The 16,705-nt window shown below is 38.2% G+C and overlaps 1 protein-coding gene across 1 annotated transcript in view; it reads right to left on the bottom strand.

Annotated features, from left to right (window-relative positions):
- Window positions 1-16,705, bottom strand: part of ADCY8 (adenylate cyclase 8) — a gene marked incomplete at its 3' end in the record, with an annotated part of 129,502 nt that overhangs the window by 74,937 nt on the left and 37,860 nt on the right. Inside the window, exon 3 of the mRNA XM_080340061.1 lies at window positions 2,310-2,440. Within this exon, the coding sequence (XP_080196187.1) occupies window positions 2,310-2,440 (131 nt within the window). The remainder of the gene's footprint in view (window positions 1-2,309; window positions 2,441-16,705) is intronic.

The following is a 16,705-nucleotide window of genomic DNA, read 5'->3' as shown; positions in this document are numbered from 1 at the left end:
GATATAGTTAAGCCTTAATAAGTGCAGTTGTCGTTACTTATCAGTGAGAAGATGGAAGCGTTGTGCACCCGTAATATAGAGGGCTGCATAAACAGATAGATTTGGCACTCAGCTGTCTGTTAGCATCTGACAGTACTCTTTGAGGATGGATTTATATATAGCTGTTGTTTACAGTGGGTTTGACTTCAGTGATTTCAATTTTTAGTGCTATTTCAGGCTTTACTTAACTATGTGCCATACAAGACCCAAATCCTAAGACAACAGATTCATGACAATCTTGATATATACCAGGCTCAGGCCAGCTTTATTGCATCTAACTTTAGGGACTTGACAGAAGTACCTGAGTTAGACATACAATGCTCTCTATTTAAGTTATGGATCTTTATTTGGATGATACCTTGTTCTTTCCATTGACTTCACAGGGAGTGCAGTGTGCTTATACTTTGAATTTAGGTGCGTCAGACGGGGTGCCTGAAGTTATGGTAGGATCTTAATCAAACAAACTAGTTGCAAACAGAGCTCTAATTGATTTTTCAGCAGCCAGTGAATTTCCTAGCTATGCAAGTTTGGCTGTTCATTATGCCCACAACGAGCACATGTGAATATAGAAAAACATACACACACATACAAGTAAAGCCCATGTTGTGCAAGCTACCATCTGGACTAACAGCTCAGTACTTAGCAGATGAAGAAAGGAAAGCATCGTCTACTTTAAAATTTAGTAACATTCAAAAAGACACATATCGTGCTGGCACAGACTGGAAATAGTCCAAATGAACCTCGTTAGCCCTTCATAGTCAACTAATAACATAACTGGTGTTACAATCTGAATAGGTGAAAACCTTTCATTTGTGTTGAATGAGATCATTATTTGACAATGTCCAAGAATCATCAAAGTAACCGATAATAAGTATAATAATGATGAGGTGCTCATAGCAGGGAGGTTGGACTAGGTGATCTTTAAAGGTCCTTTCTAAGCCAAACTATTCTACGATTCTATTACAATAAAATACGAGTAATGATAATTCAATTCATTTTCAAAAGTGTGGCCTGGTAAGAGTATGGGTGAGGGTCAAGTAAGAGGCTCATAAACTAGGTAAGATTTTTACTAGTGAGAAAAAAACAAAATTGGAATGCAAAGCACCGAACTACCTGAAAATAAATGGATATTAATGATAGCTTAACTTGATAGAAATATGATTTCAAACAACTAATTTCTACAGTTTGCATTATCAAAACAACAAAAAACCCTAACTGTTTTGAAAAGATCTGGTCCCTAGCATTTGTACTCCAAAGCACAGAGAATTTTAATTCTAAATCTCTTTAAAGTTTTTACCCCTGACTAAACCCCTTTTCTATTTAAACAGAAGGGCCATCTTCTCCCTATTTTGATTCTTCTACAACAGCACTTAATCTGAGAATTAAAAAGAGTAATGGAAGACCTTTTAATCTAGTGCAATTCAAACTTTTTGTGAGGGTCCTTGATACCTTCCAACAAATTTAATAAGGCCACAGGAGAAACAGATAATCAATTTGCTCTTTTGCAGAAGTTCAAATGATGTTTCTCAAACTTGTCCAGATAAAGTTATATTTGGGTTTCATCAAAAGGCGAAAGACATGTTTTCCTAGCAAACCATGTCTCATCATATCCAAGGATGTCTGTCATTTGTTAGTCATTTGTCCTTGTGGTTTGGGACAAACTTATGGAAAATGTTATTGGCTTAGCTAAATATTCTGATGATCAGGAACCACAATAAAATCAGAGAATCTGTAACATCATGGAGTGGAAACTGATGATTTTGGTGTAAATGTACAATTAGGACTTACTAGTCTGAGTAGCAGCTCGTAGGATAACTATCACCTTCTCAATGATAACAAGAAAGATTGAATGAAAATGGCTACTAAACAGAGAAGCCACATGACATGTCTATGTCCTCGCAAGCATCTTGCAAGTCTCCATCTCATTTCTGAGCATATGGGGTTAACCAGATTGCTGTGTCAGAATATGTGTCCACATGCAGGCAAGGCTCCCCTTTCTATGCAACCCTGACCACTTAATTAAAGTGAAAAAATATACAAATGGTCCAGCCCCCAGAGTTCAGTTTAAATGGGTCTTGCCATGGCAAAGGCATCCAGCCATCCTGATGAGTAAAGAAGCCACTAAAGTGCTTATCTGCTCAGCACTTAAACAGGGGTATGTTAATTTTCTAATTTATGAAAGAATGAAGCAACAGAAGGGAAACTCTCAAACAAAAGACACTTCACAGCATCAGAGACATTAAACATTAAAGAGAAGCTCCTCCACTCACCTGACATTCTCATAACGATGAATGTAGATCTTATGAAACTGATGTTGCAAATGTTCACCTTCCACAGTGCTCATATCGTTGATCATTTCCAGGACTACAAACCGTGGTAAGACAGAAAGCACCAGCCGTTCCTGAAATGAAGAGGGAACCAAAGTGTCAGTATCAGTCTGAATTAGTCCTTCACAGGAAGCTGATTGAGCGCTGCCCAATTTAGGGATCTGTATAACCGGCAGTTTAAGATGTGACCATCCCCTCTAAAATATCTAGCTCAGACCACTTGTGATAACTCACATTATCAACTTGAGTCCAGAATATGGACCCTTCTCTCTTCCCTTCCTAGACATTCTTACTTCTAATGCTTTAAGCTTACTTGTTGATTATTTAAAGATCCATCCTACTTATTGCCTCTGTTACAAGCTTCTGTCTAAATTTGACTTATGAACATACCAAGAACTGCATTTCAAGCAATGGTCACTTGATTAACAGATAGAGGTCAGAGGAATTTTAAAATCCTCTACAGCAAGCAGAATCAGATTTTAATTGTTGCTTATCTCTCATAAATTACATACTGTGTGTTAGCATTCATAAACTGTATAATTATTAATAAAGCTGGAGAATAAATCAAGCAAAAAATATGCAAAGGAACCTGACTTCACTTGGTGAAAAAGATAGCATTTAGATGAAGCACTTCAATATCACAAACTGTTGAGATGACTCTGACATTCCCCAGTCACTTTAAAACGTAGCTCCTGTTAACTATTGTGATGATATTAACATACAAAATAGCCCATGGCTACATCTTTCCCAGCTTGAAAATCATGTAAGCTTGAAAACTCTATATGTAATCTCAGAAATAAGCATTATATGATTCCAGGATGACTCATTTGTCTTGTGGCCCACTTCACCTCTTTTTTGAAGATCCCCCCAGGACAAACTGTGGGCTGAGCTGTTCTGCTGACCCAGAGCTGACTGTTCTTTTTCCCAAAGGCCTTGTATGACCTCCCTGTCCCATAATGGATTTACTCTGTTTATGTCATACAGTAAGGACTGTACAACGGCAGCTACCAAAACAGTCCATGGAATATATAGCCTTCTCCTATGCCCAAAGGCATGTGGAAGTGGGGAGAATGGGTTGCTCTGCAGATGACAGCCTGCTCCTGGCCATCTTTTAGGCTCTAAGGGAGCAGATAGGTTTTTACTCATCCATTGTATGGACATTCCTGGCAGAGTGCCTGTTGAGAAAGAATGAACTAATTCACTGGGATGTTTGCATAGGTTGATGTTCTCATAGTCTCAAATCTCCCAAAATGGACAGTTGGCTACTGGTGGTGATGGGAGTTTCCATTGCAAGTGTCCTCATGGCAGTGTCTTCAGCTAGGTGAGCAGAGATTTCTCACATGACTGTTCTGCTCAGTTCTTATAGCCTGGCTGGCCGATGATCATGTGTGACAACCCCAGTCCTACATAATTCACCCCTACTGGTGTATTTTGGCCACATACTAACCGCTTCTTAAATATTTAAGCTACTTACAAAAGACTAGTTCCGTAGATTATTTCTGCAAGGACAGTTTCTATTTGGTATCTAAAGAAATCACCTAGCAAAGGTCCTGGATGGGGCACTCCACCCAGAATATTGGTTAGCACACTTAAACATAAATGGAACTAGACAGAGCAGAAGGTGAATCTGGGAATTTCTAGAACTGACCAAAATTCCCAGCTCCTATAAGGGTCCATCAGTGTTTAATTGTGGGAGTTAATTCAATCTCCTGCTTTCACACTGGTTTCAGGTTAGTTCATTGTATCCAAATAGCCTGTTATCTCATTTATACGGAGTACTAACCAAGAAGCTGCTGGATCACACAGAGAACTGGCAACGTAAGTCTAATATGTGAGCAAACACACACCCCTCAGGTGTTAGGTCACAATTACGGAAATCAATTATTTAGTTATACTTGCAATTCGAGTTCCTTAGCTGTGTTACACAGTTCTACTGAGAAGGGTTTACTCTTCTGCTCACGTGTAATAGGTCCAGTCATGTGAAGTCAGCTTAGGGTCATCCTTTGCTACTGGAGGAAGGTGCAAGAACTCCCTGAGCGGACATTTGCAGATTGTACATCCAGGACTGAGGGCTAGCATGTCTCTTGACTGACTGATGTAGGTAAGGAAAAATGGAAATTAATTTAAATAAAGCTATTCAAGCTGACCCTCTCTACTAGGAAGAATGGAGAACATATTCAGCATTTCTAATTAGATTTGTCTGTGTCTCAGCAATATTCAGGCTGAATAAACATCTGAAACAAATTGATGTGACATACATGCAGATGCTTATTAATAAGGTATATTATTAATGTACATTAGTAGAGTATTAATGTATATTAGTTTATTATTAGTGTGTACATACAGTACATCAATGTATATTTGTGTACATACACATATAGTGTTAGTGTATAAGTATATATATATATATATATATATATGTACAAAAAAGTGCCGTTTTCCAGACCCTGTCATAGTATAAAGACTAACAACATTCAAGTAGAGCCAGGCAAGCCCTCGAAAGATTATTGAATTCTTTCATGAAAGCCCTAGATCATCCCCTGAGAGATTTTACAGTATCCTCATTTCAGTGGCTTATCATTTTGACAGCTTTGGCAGATTTTGCTAGTATTCCACCCAAATCTGTTTCTCTGAAAATTAAGCTTTCTTTTTATCCTTTCAAAGTGGGTATGGATAATCATTGCTTGCCACCTTCTCTGTAACAATATTTCTGTACTGAAATACTGTTATTGTGTCCTCTTGCCCTCAGCCTTTCTTTTCTAGATTAAGTAGATTTGTCCAGTATTGGAATATATCACTCCAAATCACTCTGAGGCAAAGCTGGCAGTTTTTCACTGAACTGGCTTCAAATTATTAACCATCTTGTGCTTTACAGGATTGCAAAGAGTGAAATCTTCTTGAACTAAAGAAGAGGATGCCATTTCTGTAAGCTACTTATCACCAAATTTCAGTTGACATTTTGGGGAATAGGATAGGTCTAGGGAAAGTCAGATGTGAACTTCAAAATCAGGCACATATGAAGACTGTAAAGGGCTGGAAGACACCAATGAAGAAAGTCGTCCCAGGCAATGCCAATGGAGGAAATACAGTGCAGTGTGCATCTCTTCTTGTAATTTCGAAAGACTTTAGTGACACTACCATGGTGAAAGCACTTATAAATTGCCAAGTCATACAGGGGCAGAAGTGGTTCCAGACCAACTCTTCTTTTTCATACTTAGGAAAGTCAGCTATTTCCATAAACCCTTTCTCCATCTCCTTCACTGCACCCATCACACTTCAAGAAAGGCCCTTTGCAAGTTTGGGAACTGAGATCACTGTTGAACCCAGACGTGAATTGGCAGCAAAAAGATATCAAGAAATCAGTTTCAGAAAAGAAAATGTCCAAAGGTTTCAAAATCTCTTCAAAATCCAAAAATATGAATGTGGAATAAAATAAGTAATTCAGTATAAAGTCCTATAAATATTTGATAAGAAAAAACATGAGTTCTGGAAATAGATTTATAAGTTTTAAGATGTTCAGATATTTTAATAGATTGCAGATTTTTTAAAGCTAAGTCTTACTCAAGCTTTAAAACTGTACGGAAACAAATGTTTCATTACCACTGCTGTCAATAAATTCTTAACTAAGCTCAATTCCAGAGGAGGCCTGGTACAGGACAAAACCCATATTATAAAATCTGATTACTAGTAGGAAGTTATCACAAACATGGTAAGCAGATGTGTTTTGTTCATGACAATTGCTGGGCAGGCTTGATACAATCTTTACATTAATCTCTGATTTTTTTTGTGGTTGTTTTTTTTTTGGTCAGCTGAACCACCCTGGTCTTACTTTGTGTAATGTTCCAGACAGGAAGCTGAGAAGTTTATTTTGTCATCAATGCTTGGCAATGGTCACTCTCTTTGATTCCTATTGTCTTAACTTGGTCTGAAGATCTTAACTTATACATCATTTGCATTTTCTATGCATATTTCTCAGTTATTCGTTACATTAGGAGCTGTCTTTTTCCTCTGTACCTCATCTCTCAGACCTTAGAAAAGTTTTGGTCTCCTAAAGGTCTGTTTTGGTTCACTATCTGGAGAAATATGAGGATAAAACTCAATTTTAGGTTTGTTTATACGAATATGGTTAATTCTTGTAATAACTATAAGGAGAGCACTATTCCTGTGAAGTACCATAGAATACAAGTAAAAATGCACTCCACGGGCAATATAATGCTTCTTGGCACTGAAATCCTAAATCTTACAAAAGGGAAGGCTTTTGATTCAGGTTCTCCTATCACCAAAATGGTATTTTTTAACAGATTTCTTTCTGGTTGTGGTTGCTTACCCCCATAGTTGTTTTAGCACACTTCAGTGAGATGATATTTAAGGATGAAGACTGCGCCAGTCTTCCTAAGTACCAAAGTGTGTAGCACCCAGGAGTCCTGGCTTCAGTTCCTCTCTGTACTATCAGTTTTCTTGTGGAAGATTAAACATATTATGCACACTTTCAATGGGATTTGATGCCAGAATGATTAGATGCTGTGGATGAACTGTAGCTATTAATGAAACTTCTGAAAAAATGAATGAGCCTCTCCCAGTATTTGTAGGAAGCAAGATAGCTTTTCACTTATAACTTTTACAGTGAAAATCATAAATAATTCATACTCTGAGCAGTCTTAGCAGTTGGTAAACAATCCTCAGCTACAATGAAAAGGCATTGTGGATAAACGCTTTCATTAGTCTAGATGGCAGCCCCAGCTGAGGTGAACTGTACGTTTACTTAAGAAGGCAAAACACATTCTGTTAACAGCTTCTGCTGGTGTGGCAGTGGGCAACACTCCACCCTGAGATGGCAGCTTTCTCCTGGGCTCCTGCCTGCTAACATGGAAAATGAGAGACTAGAGACTCTTGTCCACAAACCTTTACTAAACCTTTACTAAAGCAAGGGCTGCCTTCAGGAGGGAGAAAAAAAATGCTGCAAGGCAGTGACAGCTGACACAGAGAAGGCAGTGAGATATCATACAGCAAACTCATCCTTTACTCTGGTAAAAAAAAAACATCTCACACCTTCCATTTCCCCATACATGGTGTACTAATTTTAGCACATTTACATTGTCCTGACTTTCTTCCACCCTTCCCACCTGGGAATCCTGTTATCCTCCCTTCTTCTTCTGATGTGTAAATGCTGGATGTGGTGTTTGTGGTAACAATAAGAAAAACAGTCTCTCAGGAGGTCTTTTCCACTCCTGAAAGCCCAAGTTATCACAGGAATGTCTGTCCCCAAGGTAGCTCCACTCTCAAACAAATGTCCCATGGCATCATAAAATGGCATATTTGGTAATGGATGGTGATTGATATTCCAGGAACCAGAAATATATCTGATATTTGATGTCCTTCAGCCTCCTATAACTGAAGGCACTTAGGTTATATATTCTCTTATTCCTTCACTATTAAGATACATTTCTCAATATGATCGTATAATAAATCCACTCTTTGAATTAATGAGATCAGTCTTTCAGGGAGCCATATGATTAAAGTCTTCGATGAGAGCCTGTGAAGATACTTTCACAACAGCACAAAACCTTTTCACTCTAAAAAGAAATATGTTATTTCCTACCTTATCCTTGTAGCAGATAAATAGGAAGACAAATTCAAAAAGAAAAGATAAAAAAAAGGAAAGCAAACATGAATCTTGGTTATTATTGAGCTGCTTATGAAATCTGTGATAAGAGAAGATAAAAAATGCCATTTCTTCACAGATATATGGCTAAAATTAAGAAAGCACTTTTTTTTTTTAAACAGGAAAATCTCACTTTCTTTGTTTGCATTCTCTTAAGAAGGTATCAAGCAATGGCTCTAGAATATTTATTTTTTTTTAAAAAACATAGTTCACTTGACACATGTTCATTAAGCCATGAAAAATGTCCCCAGCACATTTGACGTCTTAACCTTCATGCTTCTCATTTAGGTAAGGCAAATGTTCTTGACTGCACATTAGATCTGGCACTGACCTGTAAAAACAGAGGTTAATTAGTACATCTCTGCTGCAGTCCTCCTCTATTAATACTGCAGCATGTGAAGAGATCTCATCGGGTTCACTATTGAAAGCATATATACAGTTCATGTCACTTCTCTGTATTATGTACGTCATACCGTGGAGCAAGACTACAAGGAAAATAATGTCTAAGTGTGTATGTGTGTCTGTCTATATATAATTTTACAGGGAGGTTCAGCCACTGGTCAGTTCTCTGGTACTGAAATATTCAAAGAACAGAAAATTCTTCCCTCTATGTGCATCAGCTGCCTTTTTCTGTTCCAAGCTGCTCTTACTATGCCAGACTGACAAGGTGGTAAGGATGCTGAACCAGGTTGTTTCCACAAACTGGGCACTGAGAGATGGACTCTGGTATATAATGTGTCTGTCCTTTTCCTACAGCTGATGTTAATGTTCTATGGACCAGGTTACATCCCGCTTGACAGGCCTTTCACATCACTTTGCTTCAATCCAGCAGTAAAGAAAGTCCTCTTTATATAAAGATCCTTCCTACATAACTTCCCTTTAAACTATAAATTATTATTATTCCTATTTCACAGATTTAGGTACTTTGTCACATAAGAACAGTGCAAATGTGGGAAGGTCATGTGCAAAAGAGCAGTATCAGATCACAGAGAAAAAATAGCAAATTTCTAATAGTCTTCTGTACCTCACTATTCACATGATTAGAGTTCTCACATTTCTAGCCAGACTCTCCTAGAAAGTATTTTCAGAGGGAGAGGGGAAGACATGAGAAAAAAATCATTACCTTTTCAGAGAAAGGCCTAATAAGGAAGTGTCATGAGCTCTAAGGTGAAGGAAACTACATTATCCAGCTTTGTTGAAAGCTTGCTGGTTGAGCAATTGGTTAAGGAGAGACAATTCAAAGCTGAGCAGCAGTAGTGATAAGTGGTTTGAAAAGAAACAGAGATATATTTGTTCAAGAGAAAATCTATAGAACAAAGAAGATAGCAACAAAAGTATTTGTAAAAGAGCTGATGATCTATTCTCCTATTAACCATCCATGACATGAATCAGCTCTAGTCTTTAAAATGTAACAGTCACATTTTAGAGTAAATAAATGAAAAAAAAGAACCTTTAACCCAAAGAATACCCAAGTAAAAGACAAAAAGAATAGTAGAAATCACTATGTGTAACAAACTGGTGGTAGAATTCAGATCTGGATTCAGACACCTGATTTTGGCAACTACAGTGTAGGTATGCCTGAGCTTCTATTTTATCCAGGGAATCTGGAGAGGTACTCAACAGATCAAATATAAATGACTACTTTGGTGTCAGTACAAGTCTCTTCGGGCTCCATTGTCTGTTTTGACTAGATGTCAGCTGACTGTAGCAGAAGCTCAGAGGTTATAAGAGCATGTAGTCACCCAGTTTAGGTGCTGTCTAAATATGTAGCTGACTACTACCCAACCTACTCCTTCAGGAAAACTTAGGAACAGTGAAATAAATCCTGCAGTAATAATGTAAATTAACTTCATGCGTCACATATGTCTGTTTAAAGTCCCAAGACTGTACCATTGATACTTTCTCTAATGCCCACTTCTTGTTTTATGCAGCTGCAATAGTCATTCTTTGTTGAACAGCTTCCCTGTGGTCTCCATGCACTGATCCTTTGTGTCCCTCATACTGAAATCAGGAGGAATCAACAGTGCTTACAGCTGCATGAATGTAGCTAAGCACAGTGTCGGAAAAGTGGGATGTGTCCCTGATCAGTAAGTAACAACCTTTGGAACATTTTTTTGTGAAAACTCAATTAACCAGTGCATGAGGTCCCAGTCTTGTAATCAAAACTGAACTGGAGACCTTTCCACTGGTGCTGATCAAAGAAAACAAAACACCACAAGCACAAAGCATCATCAAACAATTTGGGGCCTGCAGGAGGTTGCGAGGGGGAAGGTCAAATTCACCAGGTTTCCCTGCAGACTATGTGAGGAATCATCCCTACAAGGTCTGCTGCCTGCATAAGCTCCCTGCACTGTCTCCCCTTAGTTTGTACACGGCAAATGACAAAATGCTGCCTGTACTGCTGCAGGATTTTCCTTTGTTTCTCAACCTGTTTATCAGGGTTGACTTTCCCCAGGGGGTGAAAAGCCCCTCTTGAATGATACTTCAGTTCAGGTTTGTTCTTTCTCCTCTACACATACTTTCAGATGGGTGAACTCACACCCTAATCCTAACCCTAAACCTATACCTTATGTGAGGAAGTCTTTGGATTGGGGAATAAATTGGATATGAATGTTCCCAAGATGCTTCTGTAGAACTGAAGTGGATATACCCCAGGAAGGTTTATCCTGGCAGGGACTCTAGAGAAACTGCTCCACACTTCCCATCTTGTTTTTTAAGAATAATTTTGCCAGAACCATCAAGCTTGGCTTTAACAACATGACCAATTACTATCATAGAGGCTTTATTGTCTTAAGCACTGAACTTAAGGGGGCTGAGAAAAAGGCTGTTCAGAGCAGAGGTTTTAGCCTTTCCAGGACTCATGAGCTTGTTACATTTCAGGGAAGTAGAAAAAATGGTTTTGTTTTCTACTGAAAAAATTACAATGCTCAGAATAGTTGTAATTATTGTAGATGCCACTCTAGAAAATGGCAATTAGCACTTCTCATTATGATGAACAACTCTAAAGATAAATTCATTCATTCTTACTTAGTGCACAATGGACAGTCTATTTGCAGCTGTTCTTTCTTGTGCATTATTGAGGCAGTGGCAAGTAATTAAAAACATGGAAGGAACTGCAATATCTAATACATTCAGACTTGTGGGGTTATGAGTTTGCTGTTTGCTTTTACTACTTACTGCTGTAATATGTGATACAAGCTATTTCATCTTTCTTCCATGTGAATTCAGGCAATTACCATTCCAATTCATCCCATCCTTGGCTTCATGTTCCATTTAGGCATCTGCTGTTCTCAAAGAGAAACAAGGCCAGATCACACAGGAGGTTTTGGAGTCTCCTTTTGTTTAGCTATTGGCCATGGAACATAACTAGAGCCTTATCCAAACTGATAGCCCAGTGCTTATGAGAGTCATGTCTTTTTATCGTGGTGCCCAAATAGTTGTTAACTGAGATATTTTGTAAAGCCTTTGCTAATGCAAGAAAGAAAATGCTTCTTGCACACAATTCTTGCAGGAAGCATATTTGTCCAATTATTTCCTCAATATTATTGTCGAGAACAGCATGAGACAATATATGTAGCATATACTGAAGAGAAGGACTGTAAGATGCTGTTGGTCCTTTGCTTTGTTTGGATGATGAATGGTTTAAAGATTCAAGTACCTGAAGCCACATTACAAAATCTTGGCAGGGATGATGATTACCGGTTGATTGCCAGGTGCCTTTCTCATCGGCCAGTTGGCTATGTAACAATGTCATAATCATAATGCCTGCTTGCCCTGTGCTCCCTGAGCAGTAGATTGATTCCAGGGCTGCCAGTTTGTATTTTCCTACCTTCCCAGTGTCATTTTGGCCTCATAAGCACTTAGCTCAGCCTGTAGCATGCTGGGAAGTGGTGGAACAACTTTCCCTGTCGATTCTTTTTTGCATGGTACCTGTTACCACTGCTGCACGTATCTTTTGAGTGAAAAATTGTATTCCTCCATAAAACACTTGCAAAAATATTTATTAAATTATTTTTTAAAGTGACATGATTAATCATGAAACTAAGTGCGGGTGATGCCTACACTGTTTGGTACCAGCACAATGAATCAGCTTACTGTGAAGCCACATGAGCGCCAGTTACTTGCACGGGAGTGGGTAGGAGCACGTGTCTGGGGATAAGAGCTGCAGGGAGCAAGTCTGTGTTCCCTGCCAGCTGTGGCCAGCTGTTCAATCTGCTGGGCTAGATCACAAAACAGTCTCCTCACACTGCTTTGTCATCTCAGCTATCTTTTAGCTTAGGCAATAGGATCTTCAGGTCCCAAATTCAGTGCCAGTGTCTGCATTGAGTGCAAGCAATGGTTTAATAAACCAGGAGCTTCTGGGTCCTAAAACACATGATCTTTTACCTCCTGAATGAAGATCATGTTAGACTTACATTCCATTGTGAAACCCAACCATGCAACAAAGACATGGGACAAATAGTAAGAGTTACAAAACAACTTGTATTACCACCCTGCCTTGTTGATATGAATGCTTATGTTTACAAGTGATGCTGCCCAGCCCTGTAGTAATCCATTAGACATTTCGAACACATAGAAAGACAGATTTTACAGTTTTGTAAATTTGTTCCTTCCAAATCTCATGAGCATTTTAATTTTTTTTTTATTTTGTGTTAAATTATTGTAGAAAAGTAAAATATCCAGAGCAAAAACATTTATATAATAATAAGACACATATCTCAATAAAAATTGTACTGTGTTCTAGTATATTGGCTTCTATAAATTCTAGTTATTTTGGACTGGAAGGATGAAGACATACCTTAAGAACAGAAGATAGACACACCTACTGGAGACTGAATCCATAATGGCACGATCTTAAGCCATTCTTTATTTTACAGGAATAGAAAATGAGAGTAAAACAGCTCCTACGATTTAATTTTTTTCTAAAATATCTGAATGGCCCCATCTAACATTAATGTCTATAGTACTCAATGCACTTTTATTTTTCTAGGACCACTTTGACTCATCTGCTGTTGAATCCTCATGTAATTGTTCTGCCCTGTTTCTACATTCTATTCATTTAGATGTTTGTTTTTCCATTTTGTTACTTTTTTGCTGGTTTAGAAACTACTAAGTAACTTCAGCAAAATATACATTTCTCAACAGTACCAATTTTGCAGCTAATGACATGGAAAATGGAAGGCAAGCTTACTTGCAACTTATTTTTTCAGCTTTATATGACTAAATCGCTGCATAACAATGAGGAAAAAAGCTAGGGGGTCATCTATTCTGCTCAAAACGAGGAATACACCTTGTTAGAGTCTTATAAGACTACAATATTAAAGAGCACAACCTGAGTAAAACTACCCATGGGAACTTTGTATAGGTGGGAGTAATGGTCTCTTTCAGAAAATCATATCCCTTTTAATATGCTTGTAGGTGGGTACTTAAATACTTCAGTACTGATAGTGTGAAAGACCTCCAGCCTATTCATAAAAATGAATAAAAAAAATTATCTTACTTTATATTATCTCAGCAATGGCATCAGTGCCTTGACCCTGGCCAGTTTAGAATTGGTACTGCTCATGGTCAGATAATTTCAAGCCATTATCTGGACCACAGAGTCTCTTTAGTGATTGTGAAGCTTGTAAGGATTTTAGAGTTCTCCTACAGTTATTTCAGGGTAGTCAGGAAAGTTGGTATAAACTGACTATAGTACTCTCAAAGTTCTGATACTGAACAAGAAAGAAAAATGACTTTACAATGAGTAAGTATATTCAGAGGTCAGGAAAGGTACTAGCCTGATGAATCTGGAGCCTGGAGTTCTTTATTTAAGCAGAGATGACTGTACCACAGACCAGCTGGCAGGAGTGTCTCATCACTGTAAGGGATTGAAACTATTTCATTCCCTGTACTCATTTCACCTTTGTTCACTTCCCCGAGACAATCAGCAAGGGTCACTAGGCAGTGGCAGCTCTGATAATAGCTTTTTTTTTAATTTTTAGATGTCTCTCTTTAGCAGGGAGCTGTGAACATGGGAGGCACAGGCCACCAAAACCTGATCAACAACCTATCAGACCCATTCACTATCGACCAGCACAGCATTTGAACAGCCTAGTTTAGAGATTTAAAAAAACCCCGAAAACAAAACACACAAGTTTTCAGAAAGTAGTTTTACCACTAGTGTATCCAAAATCCATCTACTGGGGAAAGGAAGCAGAGGTTACCTTCTCACAAATCTATTCTAGGGAAAGCTCCAATGCCTGAAGTCCTGACATTCTTAGGGATAATTTTTCCCCTGTATAAATTGCGGTTCAAGATCTGATTTCCATCTTTCTATCACTGGCTATAAGTCTCACTCTTCTGTTTGAGTTTATGTGACTACCCCAGATTTGCAGGGAATGGGAAAGAAGGCAGAGGTTGACTTTTATCTTGATTTTACCTTATATTTCTATTTGAAAGCAAAATGTAGGGATTGTGCTTTGATGATAGGAAACACATCAGCAGCAAATGTGAAGCATCTAAAATCTGACAGGTAAAATGCTGTTTCCTACTGCAAGTGGGTTGAGCAGATGGGGTGTTTTTAGACAAGTAGATGTAGAAAATGAACATGCTGGTCCTGTGATATCTTCCCTGGTACCTATAAAAAAATATGTGCATATAAATATTGCTTCTCCCCACCCCAATGAGGCGGAAAAGCCTATCAATAGACTTAAGAAGCTTGTTATATACTGAATAACAATACAGATATGGATCATGAAGAAGAATATAAATCTTTCATATTCCTTTTCTTGTTGGATTAACCAGTATGTTATACTTTGAGTTTGATCCTGTAGAGTACCAAAGGAGCAAAGCCATGAACAAATTTCTTTCGGGATCATGGTTCCTTTGAGAAAGGCACCAAAATGAAAGAAAGTCTGGATAACTGTGGAGCCATTCTGAGCATCTCACATTCAACAGATTATTTGCTATAAAGAAAAAAAGCTGACTATAATGCAAAACCTAACCAGAGGTTTACACAGAACTTTTAATTGTGGGGGTATTGTTTGCCCTTTAAAAATAAAGCCTCAATTATTGTAATAATAATTTTTATTTATGAAGCATTTGAAACTACTTTTATAATGAAAAAGGAATGTCACATGATCTCTAAAATTCAGATTACTTTTTTTTTAAAACCAAATCTGGACTTCATCCTCTTACCAATCTAGAGGGATTTTCATATTCTTAGCATCAATATGTAAAAAAAAAAGATGACTTCACAGTGTTTAACCCTCTTAAAGTGTCCTTTCCAATCCCAGTCCAATCTGTTCTTACTTTAGAGGTTACAAAGTACTGATGGTTGATTAAAATCTAGATTTGTAAGATCTCGATAAAACCTACACAACATGTAAGCTTCTTTAAAATCAAACAAACAAAAAACAAACCAAACCAAACAAAATAAACCCACAAAAGCCAGCCAACAACAACAACAACAAAACAACACAGCAAAACCAAACCCAAACAAAACCAGCACAGAATTCAGCAATTTGTAAAGAGCTTTTTAAAGCTGGGGGAAATAGAGATCATTGCAGAGGAAAGTGTGAAAAAAATCCTCTGGAAGTAGATGTAGAAGGGAAACAAATGTTCAAACAGAACAGTTTTCTAAAGGAAAAGGAGATCAAGACAGGATTATAGTTCTTCCACAGTTAACAGGCAGAAAGGATTACATATGCCAACAGCAGACTGAGAGGTGTCTTCTCCTTCTACATCCCTTATACCCACACTGGAACAAAAAAGAATGGGTGTTCATACCCCAAAAGAATGCAACCCACTTCTCAGCTGGACAAATGGTTCATTAGTGTGGTTGAGTTCAAATCCTTTGTGGAAGTCAAATGAAATAATATCCAAACTCTTTTAACTTTCAAAATGAACTTTAATTGAATTTGTGGAATCCCCTATGAGAAAGAGATTAGCTGGGAAGGTGATGTCCAGTTAGCATGGAGGAAATGTCTGCTAGGGTGTTCTCACAGAGGATTCTTCTCATTAGATGATTTAATGAAGAAAAGGTTTTTCTTATTCCCAGTAATCTGACCAAACCTATAAATCTGCCCACAGTTGCCTGTCTTCGTCCCACCTTGATGGGAAGCGTCCCATTAAGCCTGGTGCCTAAGGCGAGATGCCAGCCTGGACCTTCTTGCTGGAGTAATCCTTGCAAGACTAGAGACAGACACTGGTTAGTCCCTACCATCTATCCTAGTTGCTCCTTCTTCTATCCTTCAGCTATTTCCTCTACCAGTGTGCTAGATAGACACCCAAGAAAATATTCATGAAGTTTAGGGAAGACACTGAGAAGTTTTATTTCCACATAAGAGGACTTTCTCTTGATGATGCCTGCAGAGAAAGGGCTCTGCTTGCTAAAGACTGTGTTGGAGGGTGATGTAAACAACACAGTTGAAGAGACTGATGTTTTGTGGTTTTACTACCTTCTAGAACTGAAACTGCACAAATGTAATGCTAAAGTAGAATAATTTTCTCTATTTGGCTTCTCGGGGCTTAAAAACTGGAGGATTTCTTTATGATTTGACTTTAGTCCCTCCCAACAGCTCAGTGCAGCAGTGCCAGTGCAGCTTTGCTGGTGAACTCTGCACACCAGGTAGGGAATTTTCTTTTCATGGATGGTGCAGAACCTGCTAGAGTGACAAGAAGAATGAACACCTCA

This window comes from Nesoenas mayeri (genome assembly GCF_963082525.1).
Source record: "Nesoenas mayeri genome assembly, chromosome: 2".
NCBI lineage: Eukaryota > Metazoa > Chordata > Aves > Columbiformes > Columbidae > Nesoenas > Nesoenas mayeri.
Note: the sequence above shows the minus strand (reverse complement) of the source record. Positions and strands in the feature narration are given on the sequence as shown.